The 20,837-nt window shown below is 41.9% G+C and overlaps 1 protein-coding gene across 3 annotated transcripts in view; it reads right to left on the bottom strand.

Moving 5' to 3' along the window:
* Nucleotides 1-5,332, bottom strand: part of IFNGR1 (interferon gamma receptor 1) — a 32,465-nt gene extending 27,133 nt beyond the window's left edge. For 2 of the 3 annotated variants that reach the window (XM_032682974.1, XM_032682972.1), the window contains exon 1: nt 5,149-5,238. In XM_032682974.1, the coding sequence (XP_032538865.1) occupies nt 5,149-5,236 (88 nt within the window). In that variant the 5' untranslated portion in view covers nt 5,237-5,238. Of the gene's footprint in view, nt 1-5,148 lie in introns of all 3 variants that reach the window. The other variant, XM_032682973.1, reaches the window with a different exon arrangement.
* Nucleotides 5,333-20,837: the final 15,505 nt, after the last annotated feature.

Genomic DNA, 20,837 nt, shown 5'->3' with positions numbered 1-20,837 from the left:
AAGCCCATGGAGGACCATGATGTGGATTACACTAATGGCAGGCTCTAGCAGGAACCCATTTTTGCAGCCAGGCTCTGGACAAGGGGAGGAGTTAATTGCAATGTTAAACCCAATAACCTGGCACAAAAGGACCAGGGGTGAAGACTGTAATGAATGTGCCTTTAAACTGTTGTAAGCTATGATTTGTGTTACAGGAATTGCTATAACAAGAACCATCAGAAACAACGGAGAAGCCTTACAAGAAACAGTTGCAATGCAGCAGTGTCCTGACCAGGCTTTGGTGCTCACTAAGTAACACATCACCCCTCCTGACCCAAGAGAATATCACAACAGAGCCCAAAAGTCATGGAATAAATGAGTTCAACAGATGTTTTATGGACATTTTGCAGGGGTGGTCCATAGGCTAAGGGAACGATACCTGTGCATTATATCAAAGAATGGGAAGGGTGCTGGTGGTTAACGAAGCTATACTAATAGTGTGGGACCTGGGCATGAGGTAAATGTTATGGATACGGGGTAGAATGTGCTGGTTTTAGCTGGGGTATAGTTAAAATTCTTCACAGTGGTGGCATGAGGCTGTGTTTTGGATTTCTGCTGGACACAGTAACGATAATATAGTGATGTTTTTGTTATTGCTGAGCAGTGCTTACACAGAGCCAAGGCCTTTTCTGCTTCTCATATTGCCACACTGGCAAGAAAGTTGGGGGTGCATGGGAGGTTGGGAGGAGACACAGTTGGGACAGCTGATTCCAGCTGACCAAAGGGATATTCCATACCATATGATGTCATGCTCAGTATATAAAGCAGGGGGAAGAAGGAGAAAGTGGGAGGGACATGTTTGGAGTGATAGTGTTTGTCTTCCCAAGTAAACATTACATGTGATTGGGCCCTGCTCTCCCGGAGATGGCTGAACACCTGCCTGCCTATGGGAAGCAGTGAATTAATTCCTTGTTCTGAACAGCTTTTGCTTTCTCTAATAAACTGACTTCATCTCAATCCATGAGTTCTCTCACTTTCACCCTTCTGATTCTTTTCCCATTCCCTCTGGTGGGGGAGTGAGCAAGCAGCTGTTTGGGACTTGGTAGCTGGCTGGGCTTAATACCATGACAAATAGTCCACTAATCATTTAGATCCTCATTTCAATCTGTTCTGAATCAAACAAAATTGGTCTGTACTAAAGCAGAGCACAGCCATCTGGGGGCTAGAAGAGAGCTAGGAGCACTGCCCAGAACCATCTGAGCAGGAAGGGGTCAGACCTCAGCACAGGCTACAGGAGCACAAAGCACCTGTCATGGCAATAAGTGGAAAATGGCTGTTAGAGAAGGGTCTGTGCCCTCTGCCCTGTTCTCCTTCGAGGTAGCACACCTGGGTTAGCATGCACCCCACCCCTTCTATGTACACTTTTGGCAGGCCAGGCACTAAACAGCCCATTTCTGCTCCTGTCAGACTGCTGGAAGGGAGACTGCCTGTCAGCTGGCTTTGGTGGGGAGCTTGGCAGACTGGTACACACCAAGCAGCAAAGTGCTGAAGAAATTTTGTGCCTGCTACTTGCCCAGCCTTCTCCTAAGTGGCAGAAGCCACATAGTGTATGTGGAAATGCTTGCATGTGCTTGCCTTCACTTGCTTTCATTTATCCCTCCAAAAGAAACACAGGACATACATTACTCTCGTAATGTCACTCCTGCACCTTGATGGTACTTACTTGACAAAGTTACTACAAACAAGCTTAAATTAATGCATGTAACAGCAATTCTATGCAGAAGGTTCTACCAGAAGTTCTCAAAAGATCTTAAATTCAAAAAAGAATTAATCTACAAATGAAGGGAGTACAATGACCAGGGGTAAAATTTAAAGCTTTTTTTTTTAATATTTAGTGAAATGAACATAAATGATTTCATAAGAATCAAGAATAAACACTATACATAGTATTTAGAGCATTTTTACAGCTTCTATTTACGACAGGATTTTATTTTCTTAGGGCTCAAAGGTTTGACGCTGTTCTGTGGAGCTTTTAAAAGCACTGTTTATGATAAAAATCTCCACAAGATGGTAAGTTGTATGGAGACGAGAGGCAGACTCACATCACCATCTTAAAAAACCACAGCAAGTTGCACAGAATGGACACTAAAAAAAATTATGTAATAGTAGAAGCTAAATATTGTTTTATCTATTTTATGACTATTCTTCACTTTTATTATGGATGAGAAGTCATTATAATAGATGATATCTAAGCATATAACTTTCTACCATCTAATTTGCTTTTGTTTTCAGCTGGACAGACAATTGCTATGACTGCCAGTAACCTGAACCATAAAAGAACAAATCAAGACCACCATGATTATCACATATAACAGGAAGTTAGCTGCACAAATGAATGACACATGTCCTTGGAAATATGGCTTTCAATGTGCAAAAAGCACCTGAACTGCTACCACAGCATCCAAATCTTCTTCTAATACTGTAATCTTGACCAGAGACCTCCTCTTGCAGGATACTAAAATAGAGACTGAGAGTTCCCATCAACAAGTGCCTAGCTCCACTGAGGAGTCACAGTTTGCATCAATGCAAACACATTAGACACTCAGCTGTAGGAAATGCAGGAGGTGTTGCAACACCTGCTAGCTTGTCTGGCTTTTCTAAGGAAAATGGTGTCCTACAACAGAATGTGAGGATGACTGGGAATTGCCCCATTACATACTCAGTCTTGAGATAAGTATAACACTACTGGCATATGGAAAGCCCTGCTAAGACGTAAGAAAAAAAAAAAATCATACAACTGTTGCCAACGAAATTCTGTACAAGAATTCCCCAGTACAAGAGAGACATGGAGTTCCTGGAGTGGGTCCAGCAGAGGGTTCAAAGTTGTTCAAGGGACTGGGGCATCTCTCCTATGAGTAAAGCCTGAGAGGACTGGGTCTTTTCAGCCTCAAGAGGAGAGGACTGAGAGGAAACTTCATCAATGTTTACAAGTCTCTGAAGGGAGGGTGTCAAGAGGATGGAGCCAGGCTCTTCTCAGTGGTGCTCAGCAGTAGGACAAAAGGCAATGGGCAGAAACTGATGCACAGGAAGTTCCATATGAACATGAGGAAGAACTTCTTTACTGTGCTAATGACCATGCACTGGAACAGACTGCCCAGAGGTTGTGGAGTCTCCTTCACTGGAGATATTCAAGAACTGTCTGGACATAATCCTGTGCCACATGCTCTAGGATGACCATGCTTGAGCAGGGAGGTTGGACCAGATGTGGTCCCTTCCAATCTGACCCATTCTGTGATTCTGCGTGTGAAAGCATCACAAACATCCTTCAGACTTCCCCTTGTACTTCAACTCTTCCACTGTAAGTCAACAAATCTGCTTGCATCAATATAATCATGATAAGAACATTGTATTAGTCATTACACATTCAACTAATATACAGCAATTAGAATTCAATTAGAATATATCAATTAGAATTCACTTCATGGTTGTTTTTTTTTTTCACTGAAAACCTAAGTTTTTACTTAAATGATGAAGTCTCTGAAGGGCATGGTTATAACTGGCTGAGACCAACCCGAGTGCAAGTCACCAGGAAAATGCTGCTTGTTTTCAAAACCTAACTCAGAAGCATATTCTGCTCCTTTGAGCTGAGGGTTTACTACACTCATGGGCAGAAAGACGAGATTTTTGCTTCTAGGAAGCTTGCTACATCACCTACACCACAGCACTGCCTGTACTGTTACACAGAGATAACTGTTCATGTGTTGTGCTGGATTATAGCAGGTTTTTTTACAAGTGATTTACTGGTATTGTGTTTTTTATCTTAAAAATGCTTAATGCAATGTAAAAGTGGCATAGTTTACTAGCAATAAAAGCACACCCTTAAAAGAAGTTAAGTCAGATCATGGAAGACAGTATTTCACATACCAAGTTACCCTACCACTCAAATGTGGAAAAGAAGGGAGTTTCCCCTGCAAGATTTACAGATTGACAATCAGCCACCAACTCATACAAACTGGATAGTCAAGATGCAAACTATCAAGGGACAAGAAAGCAGGCAGACTACCATTTTTAGTACTCTTAGTCCACATAAGATAAATTTAAATAGACTTCAATATGGTGTGGCCCATCCCCAAGGGCAAGCAAGTTCAGTCACTTCACCTGGGTATGGCTCTAAACTCCAGGACATCTCCATCTGCAGAATCCAAGGAGCCTGGGCACACAGCCAGCATTTCTGTGACCTACTGCATGTACCATTTCAGGTAAATGGATCTTGCTTAGTTTGTGAAGCTCAGGAGAACACTGCTGCATTTATCTAACGTGTGGGCATGCTTCCCATATCGAGTCCTTTCATGAAGGGCATGATGTGCAACACCTGTATACAGCTCTCAATACTGCTAAAAATTAAATCCATGTTCGCGTTTGACTTTGGATAGCAATCCCTGGTTTTAATGAGCTGTTCCAGTTTGAATGTAAACTTGAAACCTGACTATTTCTCTCATAATTTACTCGCCGCATCTCTGCACAAACAGCTCTCCGCTGGCCAGCCACCCCGTCACCCCGCCAGCACTTGGCCGAAAGGTTCCCCCACACGCGTGGTCCAGGCCACGAGCCCGATGCCTTATTTGCGCTCCCCAGTCCCGTGCTCCCCATTTTCGCACTGAAATTCCCAGCTTCTCTGCCTCTTTGGACATGTGAAGTTATAAAGCACAGTGGAGCACGCCTGTTCGATGCACACGCTGCTCTGGCTTTGCGGAACAAGACGCCCAAAGACCTGAAACAAGGGCTGATGCCAGCACCGCACGTCTGACGGTGCGGGCGCTTCCAGACGGCCTCTCCGGTAAGGGTGAACCGAGAGCGGGCTCGGCCGGCGCCGGGGCTCCTCGGAGGGACAGCACGGCACCGCCCCGGGGAACAGGGGGGCGACGCTCAGCAAAGTGGGGCGCGGCTCCCCCTCGCCGCCGCCCGGCTGCTCGCACTCCCCCGCGCCCGCAGAGGGCGGCGGCAGGACACGGGCCGGCGGCCCCACCGGCAGCGCTCGGTCACGGAGCACTCCGGGACGGTCCCGCCGCCCCTCAGGAGATCCGTGCTGACCAGAGACAGATCGGTCGGTCGGCCTGCCCCTCCCCTCCCGTCCCGTCCCGTCCCATCCCACCCCCGCCCGCCCGTTACCTGCGGGCGGCTGCTCCCCGCGGGAAGCCGCGCTCCGGCGGGCCGCCAGCAGCGCTGTGAGAGCCAGGAGCAGCGGCGGCACCCGCATGGTGTCCGGCAGCGCCTAGGGGGGACCGAGCGGACGTCCTTCCCCACCGCGGCTCGCTCGCTCGCCTCCACCCCGCCCCGCTGCGGCGCCTGCGCCCGGCCGGGAAGGGGCGGGATGCCGGCAGTGAAGGGGCGGTGCGGAGGTCACTACCGGGCGGTGCCTGGGGTCGCCGCGGGAAGGGGTGGGGGTGGGGGTTGCGGAACCACGGAGGCGGTTGTGGTTTGGAGTTGGCCCTGGTTCGAAGTGATAAACGCGGATGTTGGCCTCTGCGATGCCTCCCCTGACTTTGTTAATGCTGTGTTTTAAGTGCTGTGTCATATCTGTCAGCCCCAGCCGCTGGAAAAGCCTTGTCCTCCTCCTCGTCACGTTGGGACTTGTGCTCTCTCCCCATTTTTAAAAAAAAGCGCAAAGCGTTTACCTGTGGAGTGTTTCAGAAACAGTACTCTGAATTAATACATGTAGAGGAATCCTAATTTATGGTGAGAGGCTTTATTCTGTTTTTGCAAATGTGTATGCACTTCAAAAAATTGAAGTGCTGCAAAAGCAGGATGGAGACTTCAACTTTTTCCACCCTCCTGTTTCTGTGTCTCCTATCCAGTGTCCCAGTGCCAGGTAATTCTGCACCTTAACCTTTCAGACTCGAGGCCACCCTGGGCCAGATGAGTAGATGAACACAGAAGAAACCTCTTCTACTACGCACCACCCCAGCTGTGAGGAGGATGTAGCAACTTTTTAAGCCCCTGTCAGACATTCTGCAAATAACACATTTTCTAAACCTAAAATGGAGGCACCTTGAGGGATCCTCGACACCTGCACATCTCAGGCTTTCAAGGAGACAGAAAGGAGGAAACAGAGCCATTATGCTTATGCTTTCTCATACCTGTCTTGGAAAAAGTTCAGCTGTTCCCTTGCCCTTATTTCCTGCCCCAGACTTTGTCTCACTTCCTGAGGAAAGGTGTGAAGAAATTGATTTTCTTGCCATCTACTGTCCATATTTGCAAAACTGAGAAGACTTCACAATTTGCTGTGTGGGGAGGAATGAGTAGCAGGGGGAGGGGAGATCAGAAGCCAGCACTAGATACTGAAGAAAACACCTCACTGTTACAGCCTCAGAAATTATGGTGTTCCCACAGGTGATGAGGTGGTGCTGTGGGGTGTAGGATCAGCATGGGACAGAGAGCTAAACCAGCTCTGCTAAGGCTGAAGAAAATGGATTGTGAAACTACACTGACATTATGTAGTCACACTACACTCAGACTGACCTTTGTGCTTAATACAAGTGCAATAACAAACTTAATGTGAGTACAAGCGCTTAACTGTCTTGATTGAAGTATTGACCATTCACTTGCATGTGAATTTTAACTTCCTGCATGGTGACATGCTTGCCTGATATTTTCCAACACAAAATGTATTTTCTGGCACATAATGACAGGACGAGAGGAAATGGCCTCAAATCGCATCAGAGGAGGTTTAGGTTGGATATTAGGAAACGTTTCTACATTGGGGGGGTTACCAAACATTAGAACAGGCTTCCCAGGGAAGTGGTTGAACCACCATCCCTGGAGATACATAAAAGAAGTGCAGATGTGGCACTTAGGGACATGGTTTAGTGGTGTACTTGGTACTGTTTCATTTGATCTTAAGGGTCTTTTTCAACCTACGTGATTCTGTGACTCTATGACTGAAATTATATTTTACACAAAACTAAGTAGGAACAAGGAATCACTAGCCCCGGATAGAGGTTAGATGTTCTAACAGTCATATCAAAGGCTAACAGTGTGCTTAAGATAGTTGTCACATAAACAGAGCTTAATAAGGTTGTGGGTTTTTTACAATAATACTGCACAGACTTGACAAAACGTGAACGATGAAAGCAATGAATAAAGATTAAACTGGATTTGTATGGAAGAAGTAAATGTAATTCCAGTTATGAGAGCTGTTCCTGGCACACCTGCTGCCTGTGCCACCAGAACCCCTGTGCAGTCAGTGGAGTTCATCCCCACTGAAACATTGCAAACTTGATAAAGTTTTTGCTTGTCTTGTTACACACTGGAAAAGAAAAAAAATTGCGATTATGTAAAGCATCTTGTAACTTCCTCCTTTGCACTTCTTCCCATACTCAACCCAAGTGGTGATCATGTGCCTTTCTGTCAGAAAAGGTCCTGATGAGATAAACAACTTCACACATTGTGGAACAAGTTTCCACAGCCTTTTGCTTGCTTGTTTGCTTGCTTGCTTTTTTAGCTATCACTTAGTTGTGTCACGGTTATTGTGCCTTCACATGCATGTACTGCAGCGTTTTTGCTATCCTTGCAGAAGTAGGTACAGGATTTTCACTTCACTTAGTCTGAAATGCCTGCTCCTTTGATTCACTGTGACAGTCTTTGCGCCGCCTTTTCCTTAAATGTCATCATAAATAGAAATCACAGACACAAAGAAGTTATCGCTAACCAGAACTTTCCCCATGATTAAAAGCACTACCTGTGTTCACCTTCAAAACGCAAAAGCAATCAGATACCACCTCTCCCCACAAAAGAAATGCAATAAAAAAGTGCTCATTAGTAAACATTTTGCTTCTATACATCCCATTAATCTTTCAGGAAGTTCACTGATCTTCTCATACAGACTTATGGCAAAAATATGCATTTTGATCTTCCAGGAGTGTCATTCCTAACTCTCTAACAGTCATTTCAAATTTATGCCCATTTTTATTCTCCTCAGCTACCCATTCTGTCCAAATTCAGTTCCAAGAGCCACAGAACTGAGTTAATGAGCCTTGAAGCAGTCTAAGCTGTGCTCTTATCAGAGACTTCTGTCATTCGCTCCAGAGGAGAAAGAAAATGTCCCACTACTCAGGAAATTATCTCTATCCTAGGATTAGAGCTCTTTTAAATGCCCATGCTGCATATCCTGTAATTAACTTTGCACTGAATCCTAAACGAAGAAGATAAATAAAGCACTGTGAAACTTGTGGTATTACCAATTGCTATTACTAGTCTGGTGGCAGCTGACTAGGGTGGCCACCTCTCCAGCAACAGTGAACTCTACTTATTAGTCAAACATCAAATCAAAGACAACAGGTTTAAATGAGGCTGAGGAAGGCACCTGCTAGAATTGTAAGAGGAAAGAAAACAAAGAGAGAAAGGCAGCATGGATCGATTAGAAAGATGGGGTTCTGTGCTGATGAGAAAGTCTCTAAAAAGCTGCAGCGTTTTCAGCATGATGGCTGCTCAGCTGTAGCTGCTGCACTGGCAGATGACCTCTCATGCTCTCTTACTTGTGTTTGTCTAATGCATGGCTGATCTGATATGCACCCTGAGACAAAACTAGCAGAATGGGCAGTAATGCAGACCAGCTTTTGCATGGCAGCCAGACTGCTGTCAGACTGGGACAGGTATGCCCTGATGGTTTGGGATAGAAGAAAAGTAATTAACATTCATCAAGTAAAGGAGAGGGCGTAAATTTAGTTGGATCTGTGAATAAGATAAAAGAAGAAAAAACAGGAGCTTCTCGCTTTCTTAACTATATTTGAATATTCTGAGACCCTTAAGAAAAGAGAAAACTTAGAGACAGTAACTTAGAGACAGTTACTGCATTTGGGAGGTGAGTGTTTGTTGATTTGTTTTGCTTTTTTTCTCCTTATACTATAGTCTGTTGTGCTTTATATGTTAAGTTTAAGCACAAACCTTCCTTTGTGTTAGTATGATTGCTAGTCATATCCCCAGATACAAGTCTGAGTAAAAGGCTAACCACCTTGCTTGGCAGAAATAGCATTGTTACAGGAATGAGACTAATCTACCTTTTTGGTTAAGAGGTGAAGTGGCAAGGTTTTGGTAGCAAGGGTGCTACAGGGATGTCTTCTGTGAGAAGCTGCTGGAAGCTTCCTCTGGGTCTAATAGAGCCAATGCCAGTTGGCTTGAAGATGGACCTGCCACTGGCCAAGGCCGAGTCCATCAGTGATGGCGGTAACACCTCTGGGATAACAGATTGAAGAAGTGGCAAAGTTACTGTGCAGGGGCAATTGCAACCAGAAAAGAGAGGAGTGAGAACATATGAGAGAAACAACAGTGCATACACCATGGTCAGTGAAGAAGAAGGGGGAGGAGATGCTCTATGCTTCAGAGCAGAGATTCTCCTGCAGTCCATGGTGAAGACCTGGGTGAAGCAGGCTGTCCCCCTGCAGCCTGTGGAGGTCCATGGTGGAGCTGTCCCACTGCAGCCCATGGAGAGATGCCGAAAGGTGGCTGGGACCCCATGGGAAGCCTATGCTGGAGCACGTTTGCTGGCAGGAGCTGTGGACCCTTGGACAGAGGAGCCCATGCTGGAGCAGGTTTGCTGGCAGGACTTGTGACCCCACAGAGGACCCACACTGGAGCAGTCTGTTCCTGAAGGACTGCACCCCGTGGAAGGGACTCATGCTGGAACAGTTTGTGAAGAACTTCAGCCTGTGGGAAGGACCCATGTTGGACAAGGTTCATGGAAGACTATCTCCCATGGGATGGACCCTATGCCGGAGCAGGGAAAGAGTATGAGAAGTCCTCCCCTTAAGGAGGAAGGAGCTGCAGACACTATGGGTGATGAACTGATTACAACCCTCTTTCCCCATCCCCCTGTGATGCTGCCAATAAATTATTTGTCCCCAAGTCAAGTCTGTTTTGCCTGTGATGGTAACTTGTGAGTGATCTCTCCTTGCCCTTACCTTGACCACAAGCCTTCCTTTGTATTTTTTCTCCCCAATGATCTGAGTAGGGGAGTTATAAAGTTACTTTGGTGGGCATCTGGCATTCAGCCAAGGTCAACCCACCACAAGAGATAGGGGAGGGGTATCTATGTATGTCCTTCCCTGAACATAGAAGGAATTTTCTGGGAAAAGGTGCCACTAAGCTAGGTGCAAAAATGTCTTCTAATGAAGAGTCCCACCTCCTCAAACAGGCTGGCATCATGATCTGCCTCAGAAGAAAAGATGTTGCGTCCTTTGTTCTCTTTCACTAATCCAGTGTCTCTGTCTGATGTGGAAAGTGCTGTGCAAAATAATTGCCAAATATTAACTGTGTTTTAGAGATACTGCATACAGTGCCTTAAGAATCCCTAATTATTCCATTATGGAAATAAATCTTATACAGACCGCACTGTTGTAAGACTACTGCGGACAAACTAAAGAATACCTGTTTCGATGAATGTTATGAATTTCTAAAAAGCGTTTTCATAGCATTAGCAAAGTGTCACGATGGGAGATACTGTAATTCTGCATGGTACACAATGATTAAAAAGTCATAGCAGAACCATCATGTATAGTCAGGATAAGCATTAATCCATTCATGCCAAATTAAGTATTGTTTCTTGTAAATCTGTGTAGGTACTATTCAAAAGTAGAATGGAATTACAAATAATGAGGAGGTCTGAGAACAGGCACAGATACTTTTGACAATACACATTTTACAGAATAAGATATTTTATGCAAAAAGAAGTGAGAACCATAAGGTATTTTTCAATCCTCCTGACTGAGTGAATTCAAACAAATTTATCTACGCTTATAATATTTGTTGTGATTTTACTGATATTCTTACTTCATCGGAGGCCCCTTTATTTTAATTTAAAAGTAATCTAAGAAACATTTTCCAGTCAGAACAAGGTATGCAATATATTCTCTTTGGCAACAACCACAAGAACATGATATCTGACTGACTGGAATGCTGAGCCAAGCAGTAGGTGTGTAACACATCAGCCATTTGAAGTGCTGGTTTTGCATAGTGAGGGTATTGCAGGAGACAGGATGTGAGAATGAGACTTGGGAATCAGCAACGTAAACCCGTAGGAAACCAGGCTTTGTTAATTCTGCTGGTCAAAAAATTTTGTTATATGAATATATGTTTGCTAAAGCGAGCTCAATTATCTGAAAAGGGAGGAGGTCAAATAAACTGTAACTGAAAAGAATAAGAGAGGAAGAAGGTGGAGTCAAATAGAAACATCAATATATTAAAATGCCAATGTGTATACTGGTACTAGCCAAACTTTTGTTTCTTTTTCACAAATATCCAAAGAGAATTAAACAACTATTGCAATAGGTGTTGTACGGTTGATCAGCAACAAGAAGAGGAAAATGAGGATTTTCAGATATTTATTTGTGCACAATGTTATGATTTTACCCTTAGGTGAAGTTGAGATGGGATATGCCTCAGTTCAGGATCCACAAGGAAAAGGGGTATTCTTGAGCCCGGATACTGTTAGGCTTGTCTATGACATGTGTTGCTGATAGATAGCCTCAGAGAAATCTCAAATGACAGACACTAGTTTTCAAGTAATTTTTTAAATATCTTTTACATATGCACCCACCTTTCCAAATTTATCAACAATTTTTTTGTTACTTTAACCTTTTGTTAGGTATAATTTGTTGGGTTTATGCTTCTGTTGTTTAAAAATAACTACTAATATTTGATAAATTAGAGGTGCGTTAGGAAACTGGCGCATTGATTGAAGCCACAATGAGTACATGGTCTTTATTCTATGCAATAATTTCTTTTGTTGGGAAACTTGTTGTTATTGAGCTGTGTGCTAATTAACAAGACTGTGGACAATGATATCAGATGGTTTTTATCAGCTATCAGGCTAATAAACTGTAAATGTGTTGAATTCGGTAGAAAGAGGGAAATAGCAATTCCAGCACTTGAGGAAGCAGATAGATACCTTCTGCAGCATTGCACTGGGCTGCTCATGTCTCCCAAGAGGACAATGCAGTCAGGAACAGGGGCTGAAAGGAGCTATTCTGATCAACAGTTGAAAGTGGTATCCTCTCATCTGAGGAGAGGCTAAAAGTCCTTGACTTGTCCAGTCTTATAAAAGAAAAGGCTGAAGGAAAAGGCTCCTCTCTGTAAATATATTAATGGTTTTCAAACCAAAAAATAAAATTTACACAAAATCAAGAAATAGAAAATGTTCCTACCAGAATTAAGGCTGAAAATTAGAAGAAGGTTTCTGATATTCACAAGATCAGAGCTTGGAACAGTTTCCAGTTAAGAGTAATGGGAATTAAAATGTGGCTAGTTGTAATAAAGGTTATTTATGTTATAAATAATTACTTGACAACACTACCTGCTATAGCAGTGAAAAGTGTTCTGGAAGAATGTATATAAATATTAACTGCTAAGAATATTGTATTTGAGAACTTGTTTTTCTTGTAAAGTGTATAATTGATATCCTTCAACCCTTTTTTTAAAAAAAGTTTCGTAGGACAAAAATCAAACTACACCCCCATAAGAGAAAAAAAATCTTCTGACAATTCTTTGAAATAGTAGTGGCAAAAGAGAAATAAAACCTGATGAAAGGAGAAAAAACCTACTGGATTTAATAAGGAGTCTTTCTGATTTCTACTGGCCATGGGTTTAATTTTTAAGTGTACTGAAACAAAATGCTCAGCAAAGCTGCACACAGACTAGGTAGTTCAAAGATCTGGCACAATTCTGACATAGCAAGGTGAATAAATGAATGTATACATACACTGTATCAATTAAGAAATTAGTTGTAAAAAAACAGATGTCAAGAATGATTTAGATTTTGTAAGACAATTACTTGTTCATGAGACTGATCTGTAACAGTTACATAGCATACTGTAGGATGTAAGTAAAACATATTGCTATTCAACAAACAGGCAACTAACCAACCAATTAGTAGTTTGTGTGATTTTGTTTTTCTGAATTTTTCCTCACAATAAACTTTTCTACAGTTCTTTATTTTTTCCCTGAAGAACAGCATGAAACTTGTGGTGGTTTTCTGCTACTGGGAGGAGAACCAGACAAAGCCAAGGAGTTCAACATCATGCATGTGTCAAGAAACAGGAAGTGATGTTAGAAAAACAAATTACTTGGCAGTAGAATTTCCTTGTTAAGGTTTAGGGCTTGATGTTCTTCAATGATCTCAGACCTAACAGGAAGTTAACAAAGCTTGGGAAGAAGGATGTACTACTGATAGCGAACACAAAGAATACCAAATTTACAGGAAATAAGGACATTTGGCAGAAATCCTTCTCCTTAAGGGTGGGTTATCACAAATTCCCAAGGCAAGAAAGAAACTAACAAAGCCAGCTCAGAAACTGTGCTGAAATCAGCTCCAACTGGCTAAAAGGTAATTCTGATGGGAAGATCATGACCACCAGCTCACAGCCCACCAGCTCAATAAACCCACAGACTCAAAAGAAAGGAAAGACTGAGCATGTGTACTAATCAGCATAAGAAGCGAGGAAATAATTCAACCAGTAGAAGGTAGAACACTAATTAATAAGAGAATTAGATAACTTGTAGCCAATGAATATTAATGCCTTTGTTTGCTAAAATGTATAAATAGTGAAAAGTTTTGATAGTCATTGTGATGACTTTGTGGATTTGCCACCCACACCTCTTTCTACATAGAACGGTAAATAAATCAAATACCTCGGCTCTATGTGGGGATCAGCCTCTTGCACACCATGTGAAAGAATCTATTTTCAAACAACAGGAGGATCTCAGAAATATGTGTAAAGATAAAACCACTCCTCTAAAAAGTGTAAAGCTGCTAGGACCAGACACGTATGGTTTGTCCAGACTATACAGGTACAGTTTCTTATTGCTTTTTCTCTAAACTACTGATGTTCAGTTGCAGAGCTAATAATCACTTTTCCAGGAGAGACAGTGGGAGCCAGAGATCACAAAGGGCTGTGCGTACTGTAGATGTAACACCATCGGAGTGTGATAAGTGAAACAACAGCTTCTGCCTTCCAGTGCATTTTATTTGGTGGAGCAACTTTCTATAAACTGCAAAACTTCACTGCAGGTGGCAGACACAACTGCAGTTGTGCACCAAGGATATGCACACCTTTTATAGCTGGAACGGTCAGAGCTACTGCTCAAACACAGGCCACTATACAAGTCAGAAGCTGAGCTTTGTGAACTTGATAGTAAGGGGTACGTGGCAGAAAACAATACTCAGAAGCACGTGGAGGACAGAAAGGAAAAGTAGAAAAAAAACCCCTAACTATGTACGGAAGAAATAATTAATAGGGAATAAAACAATGACCAAGAACATTCTAGGAAGAGCAGCAATTTGGAAAGAGCTTGTCTGAAATAGAAAATACCTTTCTTCTTCTTGTTTGCTTCTTAAAATGTTCAGGTTCTGTTAGAAAAGAAACCATGGCTCAATCTTCATTTTTTGCTACTAAAGGAAACCAAAATCACTGTAAGTTTCTGCAAGAATCAAAAGGAGTAACAGTGTGTTGAGTAAATAATAGCAGGTATGAGATAAACAATGAAGACCCAAGACAGCACTTCCAACACTGTGGATCTTGTTAAGATAAAGTAAATATAAACTTTGTTTTTGTGTTACAGATCAGGGATGAAGTCTTCATTTTTATATTGGTTTCACAACACTAATAATATGGTAAGAAGCAAAAAACGCTCCTTTTTGCATTTTCATCCTTTTTCTTCTGATGTTATGCATTTTGAACAAAATTTGATAAATGTTAAGACATGTAATGAAAGCCCATTCAGATTTTAAGCTGTGACATTTAAGTACTTACAGAGAGACTGCCTTTCACAGGAATTTCTTTGTCAATGAAGATACTTTTGGCCATTGAAGTTTATCAGCAATTTTGGGCTGCAAAATGGTTCCTGTGCCTTCTGTTAACTTTTGTAGTTTCTGGATGGAGGCCAAAAACTGCATCTGTAGTTTTTAATTTTTTTTTCTATGGCAGCCTATGTACTGAGATGTTTCACCATGTGCTGCAAGCCCAGCCTTCATATATTTGCAATGGACTGTATACCCCAGAGTTTTGAAGAGGAGAGCATGAGGTGTTTGTGCTGTGCCTGCTGTGGCTGGGAGGGGGTTGTCTTTGGCTGACAACACATGAATAAAGCTGTAGGTTACGGAAATGGGGAGTGGGTCTAAAAGGGAGCCAGAAATAATTACTTAGTTTTTAAAAGCAGAGATGTAGCAGAGGACTCTGTTCGTTGCCAAGTCTTTGAATGATTTTCATCAAAGAGGAAGTGTGTATTTTTTCAAGAGGCAGAAATTATAAACAAGCTTTTGCCTATCCAGTTGCTGCTTTTCTGAGAGATCAGTGACTTGGCTGACAAAATAGAGTCACGAAGCTGAATGTTATTCTTTGTGCTGACACTTACAGGTATGAAGCTTTCTGCTGGAAAACAAATGTTAGCTATTTATATGTTTCAAAGCATAAAAAGTAGATTACTAGATTTAATCCTCTATCGTAAAGTAGATTATTCAATTGCTTCTGTATTTACATGAGTGGTTGTAATATATGCCCTAAGGCTGTAGTCCTGACATTTGTTGTTGGAAAAGGGAGGCAAGCAGGCAAAATATAATGATTGAAACCAGCATACAGACTAACACATATTTGCAGAGGAAAATGAATGTAAACATAGTAACTACCCTTCTTTACCTGTCTGAACACATGACTGAGTCATCTGTTTTGCATATAAAATTCCCATAACAAAGATTTTGCTATGTTAATGTGTCTTGGGGGATAAACAGAAGTGGGTAGCTGTGGTGAAGGGGCCTCTGCCTTTCCCTATGTGTCTCTGTGTGGCTGTTGCTATGACTGGCCACAATGTCTGCTTTCTTGTCCTTATGAACTTGACAAATGATTTGGATTTCCTGTTAATTTTCAAATTCATGGCTGCCAGTCTAATGTATGATCTTCAGGACAAACAGAATTAATTCAGAGGAAGCTGTGAAGAGTCTGCTAGAGAACCAAAAAGGAATGTTAACACAGTAACACCCAGGCCAGTCTCAGGTGCACAGAAGAATTAAGAAAAAAACAGCTAGAAGGGTATTGACTAAAACACTTCATGCTTCCAGAGGCAAGAGTGCAGAACAGAAACTTTTATGGGATTTTAAGAGCTGCCCAAGTGTGTCAGTAAAAAAGCTAACTTGCTGGTGTGACCTGTAAAAAGAGAGTAAGCAGTCAAGGAGGTGTTGGTTTGCTGGGTTTTGTGCTTTGCTTGTGGGTTTTTTTCCCTCAGAGATCAAGAGTGTCAGCCACAGTCTGGTAAGAAAATTTAAGGGAGAAGACCTGTAGATATCTTTGTTGGTTTCCTGCTTTAGTCTTGTATGTGTTGTAACTTCAAGGGAAAGGATAAATAATGCTTTAATATGGAGAAATAGATAACAAGTCCCTCTGAAGCGGTGTCAAATGTTAATATGCAAATCCCTAGGTGAATCCGACAACAAAGTAAAGGGTGCCTGGTGACTCTGAGACCTTCAAAGTCAGAGGCTTTGGGATCACAGATTTATCAAGGATTACAGGGGTTTTTGCTTGTTAGCTCTCCTTTCATCTAACTTGATCTCCTCATCCCCACTGCGGTACAGGCAACTCATTCACACAGCACTGCTGCTCAATCCCTCCAGCTTCCATCATGCTCCTCCACAGCTACCAGCCAGCGCAGCATCTTCTGCCACACCCGGTCCCCCTGGTTTCCCCCTTTTGCTCCAAAAGCCCATTGCTTTGACATGTGTGACAAACATAGTAGTCCCATTTTTGTTTCTTCATGTCCAAAGGGCTCAGGTAGTGATGTCTGGAACATGTTTGGTTTTAATCTCCAGCAGTAGTTGTTTAGATTGTAGGGATAGATACAACTTCAAAAGAAATTGTAACGGAAAGTTAGGAACTTGGTTTTCACTAGGAAGGCTTTCTGCCTAAATGGTAACTCTTTCTCAAAGGCAGTTTCAATGCTTTCCCCCAACCCTGCATAGCAGGAGAAGTTCTCAATCTCTCTCTCTGATGTGTGAGAGGAGAGAGATAGCCCTAACAGACATGCACAGAGGTCTTGGGAAGGCAGAGGAGAAACAGAGAGGATAAAAGGGGCCGTGAGGGGGCGGGAACTCGCCTTTTTTCCCTGGAGGCCCAATGCGCGCCACATTATGCGCGCCTTGCGTCTGAAATAAACCTTTTCTTAAATCCTTCCACTGCCTTGGCATTCTTGGGAAGAATACCTGCATATGTTTACCTTACAAGATGTACCTGTGCTAAGGAATGTTATGGTTGGGGAATCACAGAATGGTTTGGGTTGGAAGGGACCTTGAAGTTTACCTAGTTCTAATCTCCTGCCATGGGCAGGGACACCTTCCACAAGATGAGATTGCTCAAAGCCGTATACAACCTGGCCTTGAACACTTCCAGGGATGGACATCCACAACTCTGGACAACCTGTTCCAGTACTTCACCACTCTCACAGTAAAGAATTTCTTCCTTATGTCTAATATAAACCTTCCCTCTTTATGTGAAACATGCCTGGTGTGTGAAACTGTACAGCTGAAGCATCTTACCCCTACTAGTGACTCTTTCTCTGGGGCTGTTTTGCTGCTACAGCCACTTGTTCAAGATCATTCTGCTAACCAGCATGCACCACTAGCTACAAATGCACAAGGAAGTCAAATTTGTTTCCCTTAGCACTAAGACCCTGCGAATTAACATCCCGTCTTCCTGTACTGTCACGAAAGACTGAGTGTTTCAGCAGTCTGTTCCATTTAGTCTTAGAAGGATTCGTAAGCCCTGCTGTGAAATCTGAGGCTGCTGAGAGCGAGTGTGTGCTGAACTCATCGTTACGTGTCTTTCTACATGTGCCTCCAGAGACATCTGTCAGATCAAACTGGAGAACTATTTGTACGTGATACGATACTTCCTATGGATTGAGGGAGTACTTAAAGTTGGAATTCTAGCATTGCAGCATTTGTAATGCATCTAAATAGAAAAGAAATAGCCTGATTTACAGAGTAAAGGAGGAACAAGAAGAAGGGAAATATGAAAGCACTGGCCAAGACTTGGGAGCCAGGGTTCAATTTCTTGTCCTGCTGCTGGCCTTGTAAAATGACTTTTTACAGGTAACATTCCAGCACCTCCTCAGTTTCCCCTCTTTCTAATGAGAGGAACTAATAGGTGCTATTGTTAGCACATATGTCGGGTAGTAACTGTGGAAGAAATCAAATCTGTGTTTGAAAGGCAGTGAAAAACCCACTGACTGAATTACATTTCTGTCTACAGCTGGATATCCTTGAATTTTGCATTAAAAGAACACATGCAGGGAGAAAAGGATGTAGCTACTTCACTAATGTGCATTTTTAACATAGTAAAATCTGCAAGCTACGCATTGAAGGACTGCTAAATCTAACACAGAGGGGTTTACATCACATTTTAGTTGATTGACTACAGTGTCATTATTTTAATAACATATAAACATTCTCAAGAAATAGATTCTGTTCTCAAACCTGGAAGACTAATAAGATCCCATCTGTATGGTCTTCTGAAGGTAAACATATGTTTGGCTGAAATTACAGCAACCTTATTTTGTTTTAATTTCACATCACTTGCTTTCTGTTTTGTCCGAGCCAGAGTCTTACTATTAATACACATAATAATAATTCTATAGGAGAGCAGTCAGTGGGTAAATTCATAGATTCATCCTGCTGGTAAGGACTAACAGATCAAAGTGAGCTTTGCAGGTCTGACCTTTTGACTTGCTAGCTTCTCCTTAAATTTAGTAACACTGGTTCCATCCAGAGTCAAAGCAAAACTTTGTATGGGAACAGACTGAGGCCATCAACTGAATGTAGTTTGCATTCAGGAAAATCTAGAAGCGTTATCATTGAACTTATGTTTTGGGGCATATGTTCGTGGTGAGGAGTTTTATCTAACTGTGGTCTTTTTCTACTTCTAGCAAAACTGTACCAAAATGTCTTTATATTTTTATAGGGAAAAAAATAAAGTTCAAATTTAAGAAGAAAAAAAATCAAAAAAGCACTTCCTCTCTGTCCAACTGTGACTTCGGAAGTACAGCATGTTTGTGAGGAAGATGTCCAGAATGCTGCTATGCTTCTTAAAGTAACAATATCAAATATTTTCTTGCTTTTTCTTCAAATCAATTACAGCTGACAAGGTGTATATCAAGTTGCTTATAGTGTGAATAAAAAGGCACTGATGTCACACCTTTTACCTATTTAGCATCACATGGTGCCAGTAATGGATTGATGAGGAAAACTTAACTGCTGAGTTTGCTGGGGAGGTACTTTGCCAGGTCTAGGCTGTGTTATCAAAAAGAGGGTCTCTCTGTATGTGCCCTGTATCACACACCCTGTGTGTTCACATACACTATTCTGAGCTTCTACATACCCTTTCCTAAGTGCCATCATGAGGATACAGGCTGGATGGACTTTTGGTTTTACTTAGGATGCTGGTTTTTGGTGAGCTCCCAGTAGCAAGCTGTATATCAGAGAGTTAATCTAACTCTGGAATGCATAAGCAGGAGAGTTAATCTAACTCTGGAATGCATAAGCAGCAGATATACTCTCGTATATCAGAAAGTTAATCTAACTCTGGAATGTATAACCGGATATAGAATGGATATTATGCTATAACCATAGCATAATTAGGTAGATACTTCAATGTTGTGAATATTTATGCTGCCTAGATTGCTTAAAAATTGCAGAGCATTGAGGAAAGAATAATTTGAGATCTGGAAATTACTCCTGGTAAAAAGAAACCAAACCAAGTCAGTTAGTACAGTTTATCTGACAGAAGGCAAATTGTGGTCTCCCTAGATGTGGAAGAGGTTTCTGATAGAAGATAGATAGTCACAGGGAAACTTTCTAAACAGATGCAATGCAAAGAAGTTATCTATATATTTCTTAGCAACGTATCCTGTCAGAACAAATTATGCAGAAAACAGACAGGATATTTGGCACTTGATCTGAAATCAAGAGCAAGAATCTTTCTTGAAAATAGACCATAGCTTAATAGAAGTTCTAAGATGAATGCAGAAACTATTAAGTGTAATGCAGAAATTAAGAAGTGGTCACACTGTGCACAAAGATGGACTAGGTGATCATGATCGTCTCTTCAATTATACGAGAGTACATAAGAGTCTGCAAAAATTACCAGCTGTGGCTGGTAAAGAATGCTAAAGGCTCACGTTGCACAAGAATGCTACATGATAGAGAACATTTCAATTACCACTTCCCTCAAAGAGTTTTGAAATCCTTGTTCTGTATTGTCTGCAAAACTGTAAAAATAGAAGGCAACCTCTGTTCTTAAATAAGCTGATGTTACATACCACAGGAAGAAGACAAAGAACCCTAAGAGATTTCATAAAATCTATTTCTTGCCCTGATAGTGCTGACCATATTGTGCTACCTCTTTTTGACCTGAGCTGCTGATATTGAATGCCAATGTCTTCTAGTAGGAAGGAGAACTGATGACAGAGTATATTATTTTCCTGACAAAATCATGGTTTACTTGCAATACTATGTCATAACTTCTTTGTAATGGTTTGGTTTGGTTTGGTTTTAACTTTGATATAAAGAGCTTGAAAAAATCTTGCTGTTGTTGGGGCTTTGTGTGTGTGTGTGGTTTTTTTCCCCAATTTTTAAAAAAATTCCAGTTGCCTCTTTAGATGAGGGATCCTATGGCAATGGAGAGATGCTTGATATGTTAGTTAAATGGTCCCAGGGGTTTTAAATTATGGCTGTGATACAACTTGCTGTTGTGTCATCTAAGTGTACCTTTTGTACTTTCTTTCTGCTGGGAGCTGTGCCTCATTGCCCAGGACGGTGGGAATATATC

This window comes from Chiroxiphia lanceolata, chromosome 3, assembly GCF_009829145.1.
Source record: "Chiroxiphia lanceolata isolate bChiLan1 chromosome 3, bChiLan1.pri, whole genome shotgun sequence".
Classification (NCBI taxonomy): domain Eukaryota; kingdom Metazoa; phylum Chordata; class Aves; order Passeriformes; family Pipridae; genus Chiroxiphia; species Chiroxiphia lanceolata.
This window is presented reverse-complemented; position numbering and strand designations above follow the sequence as displayed.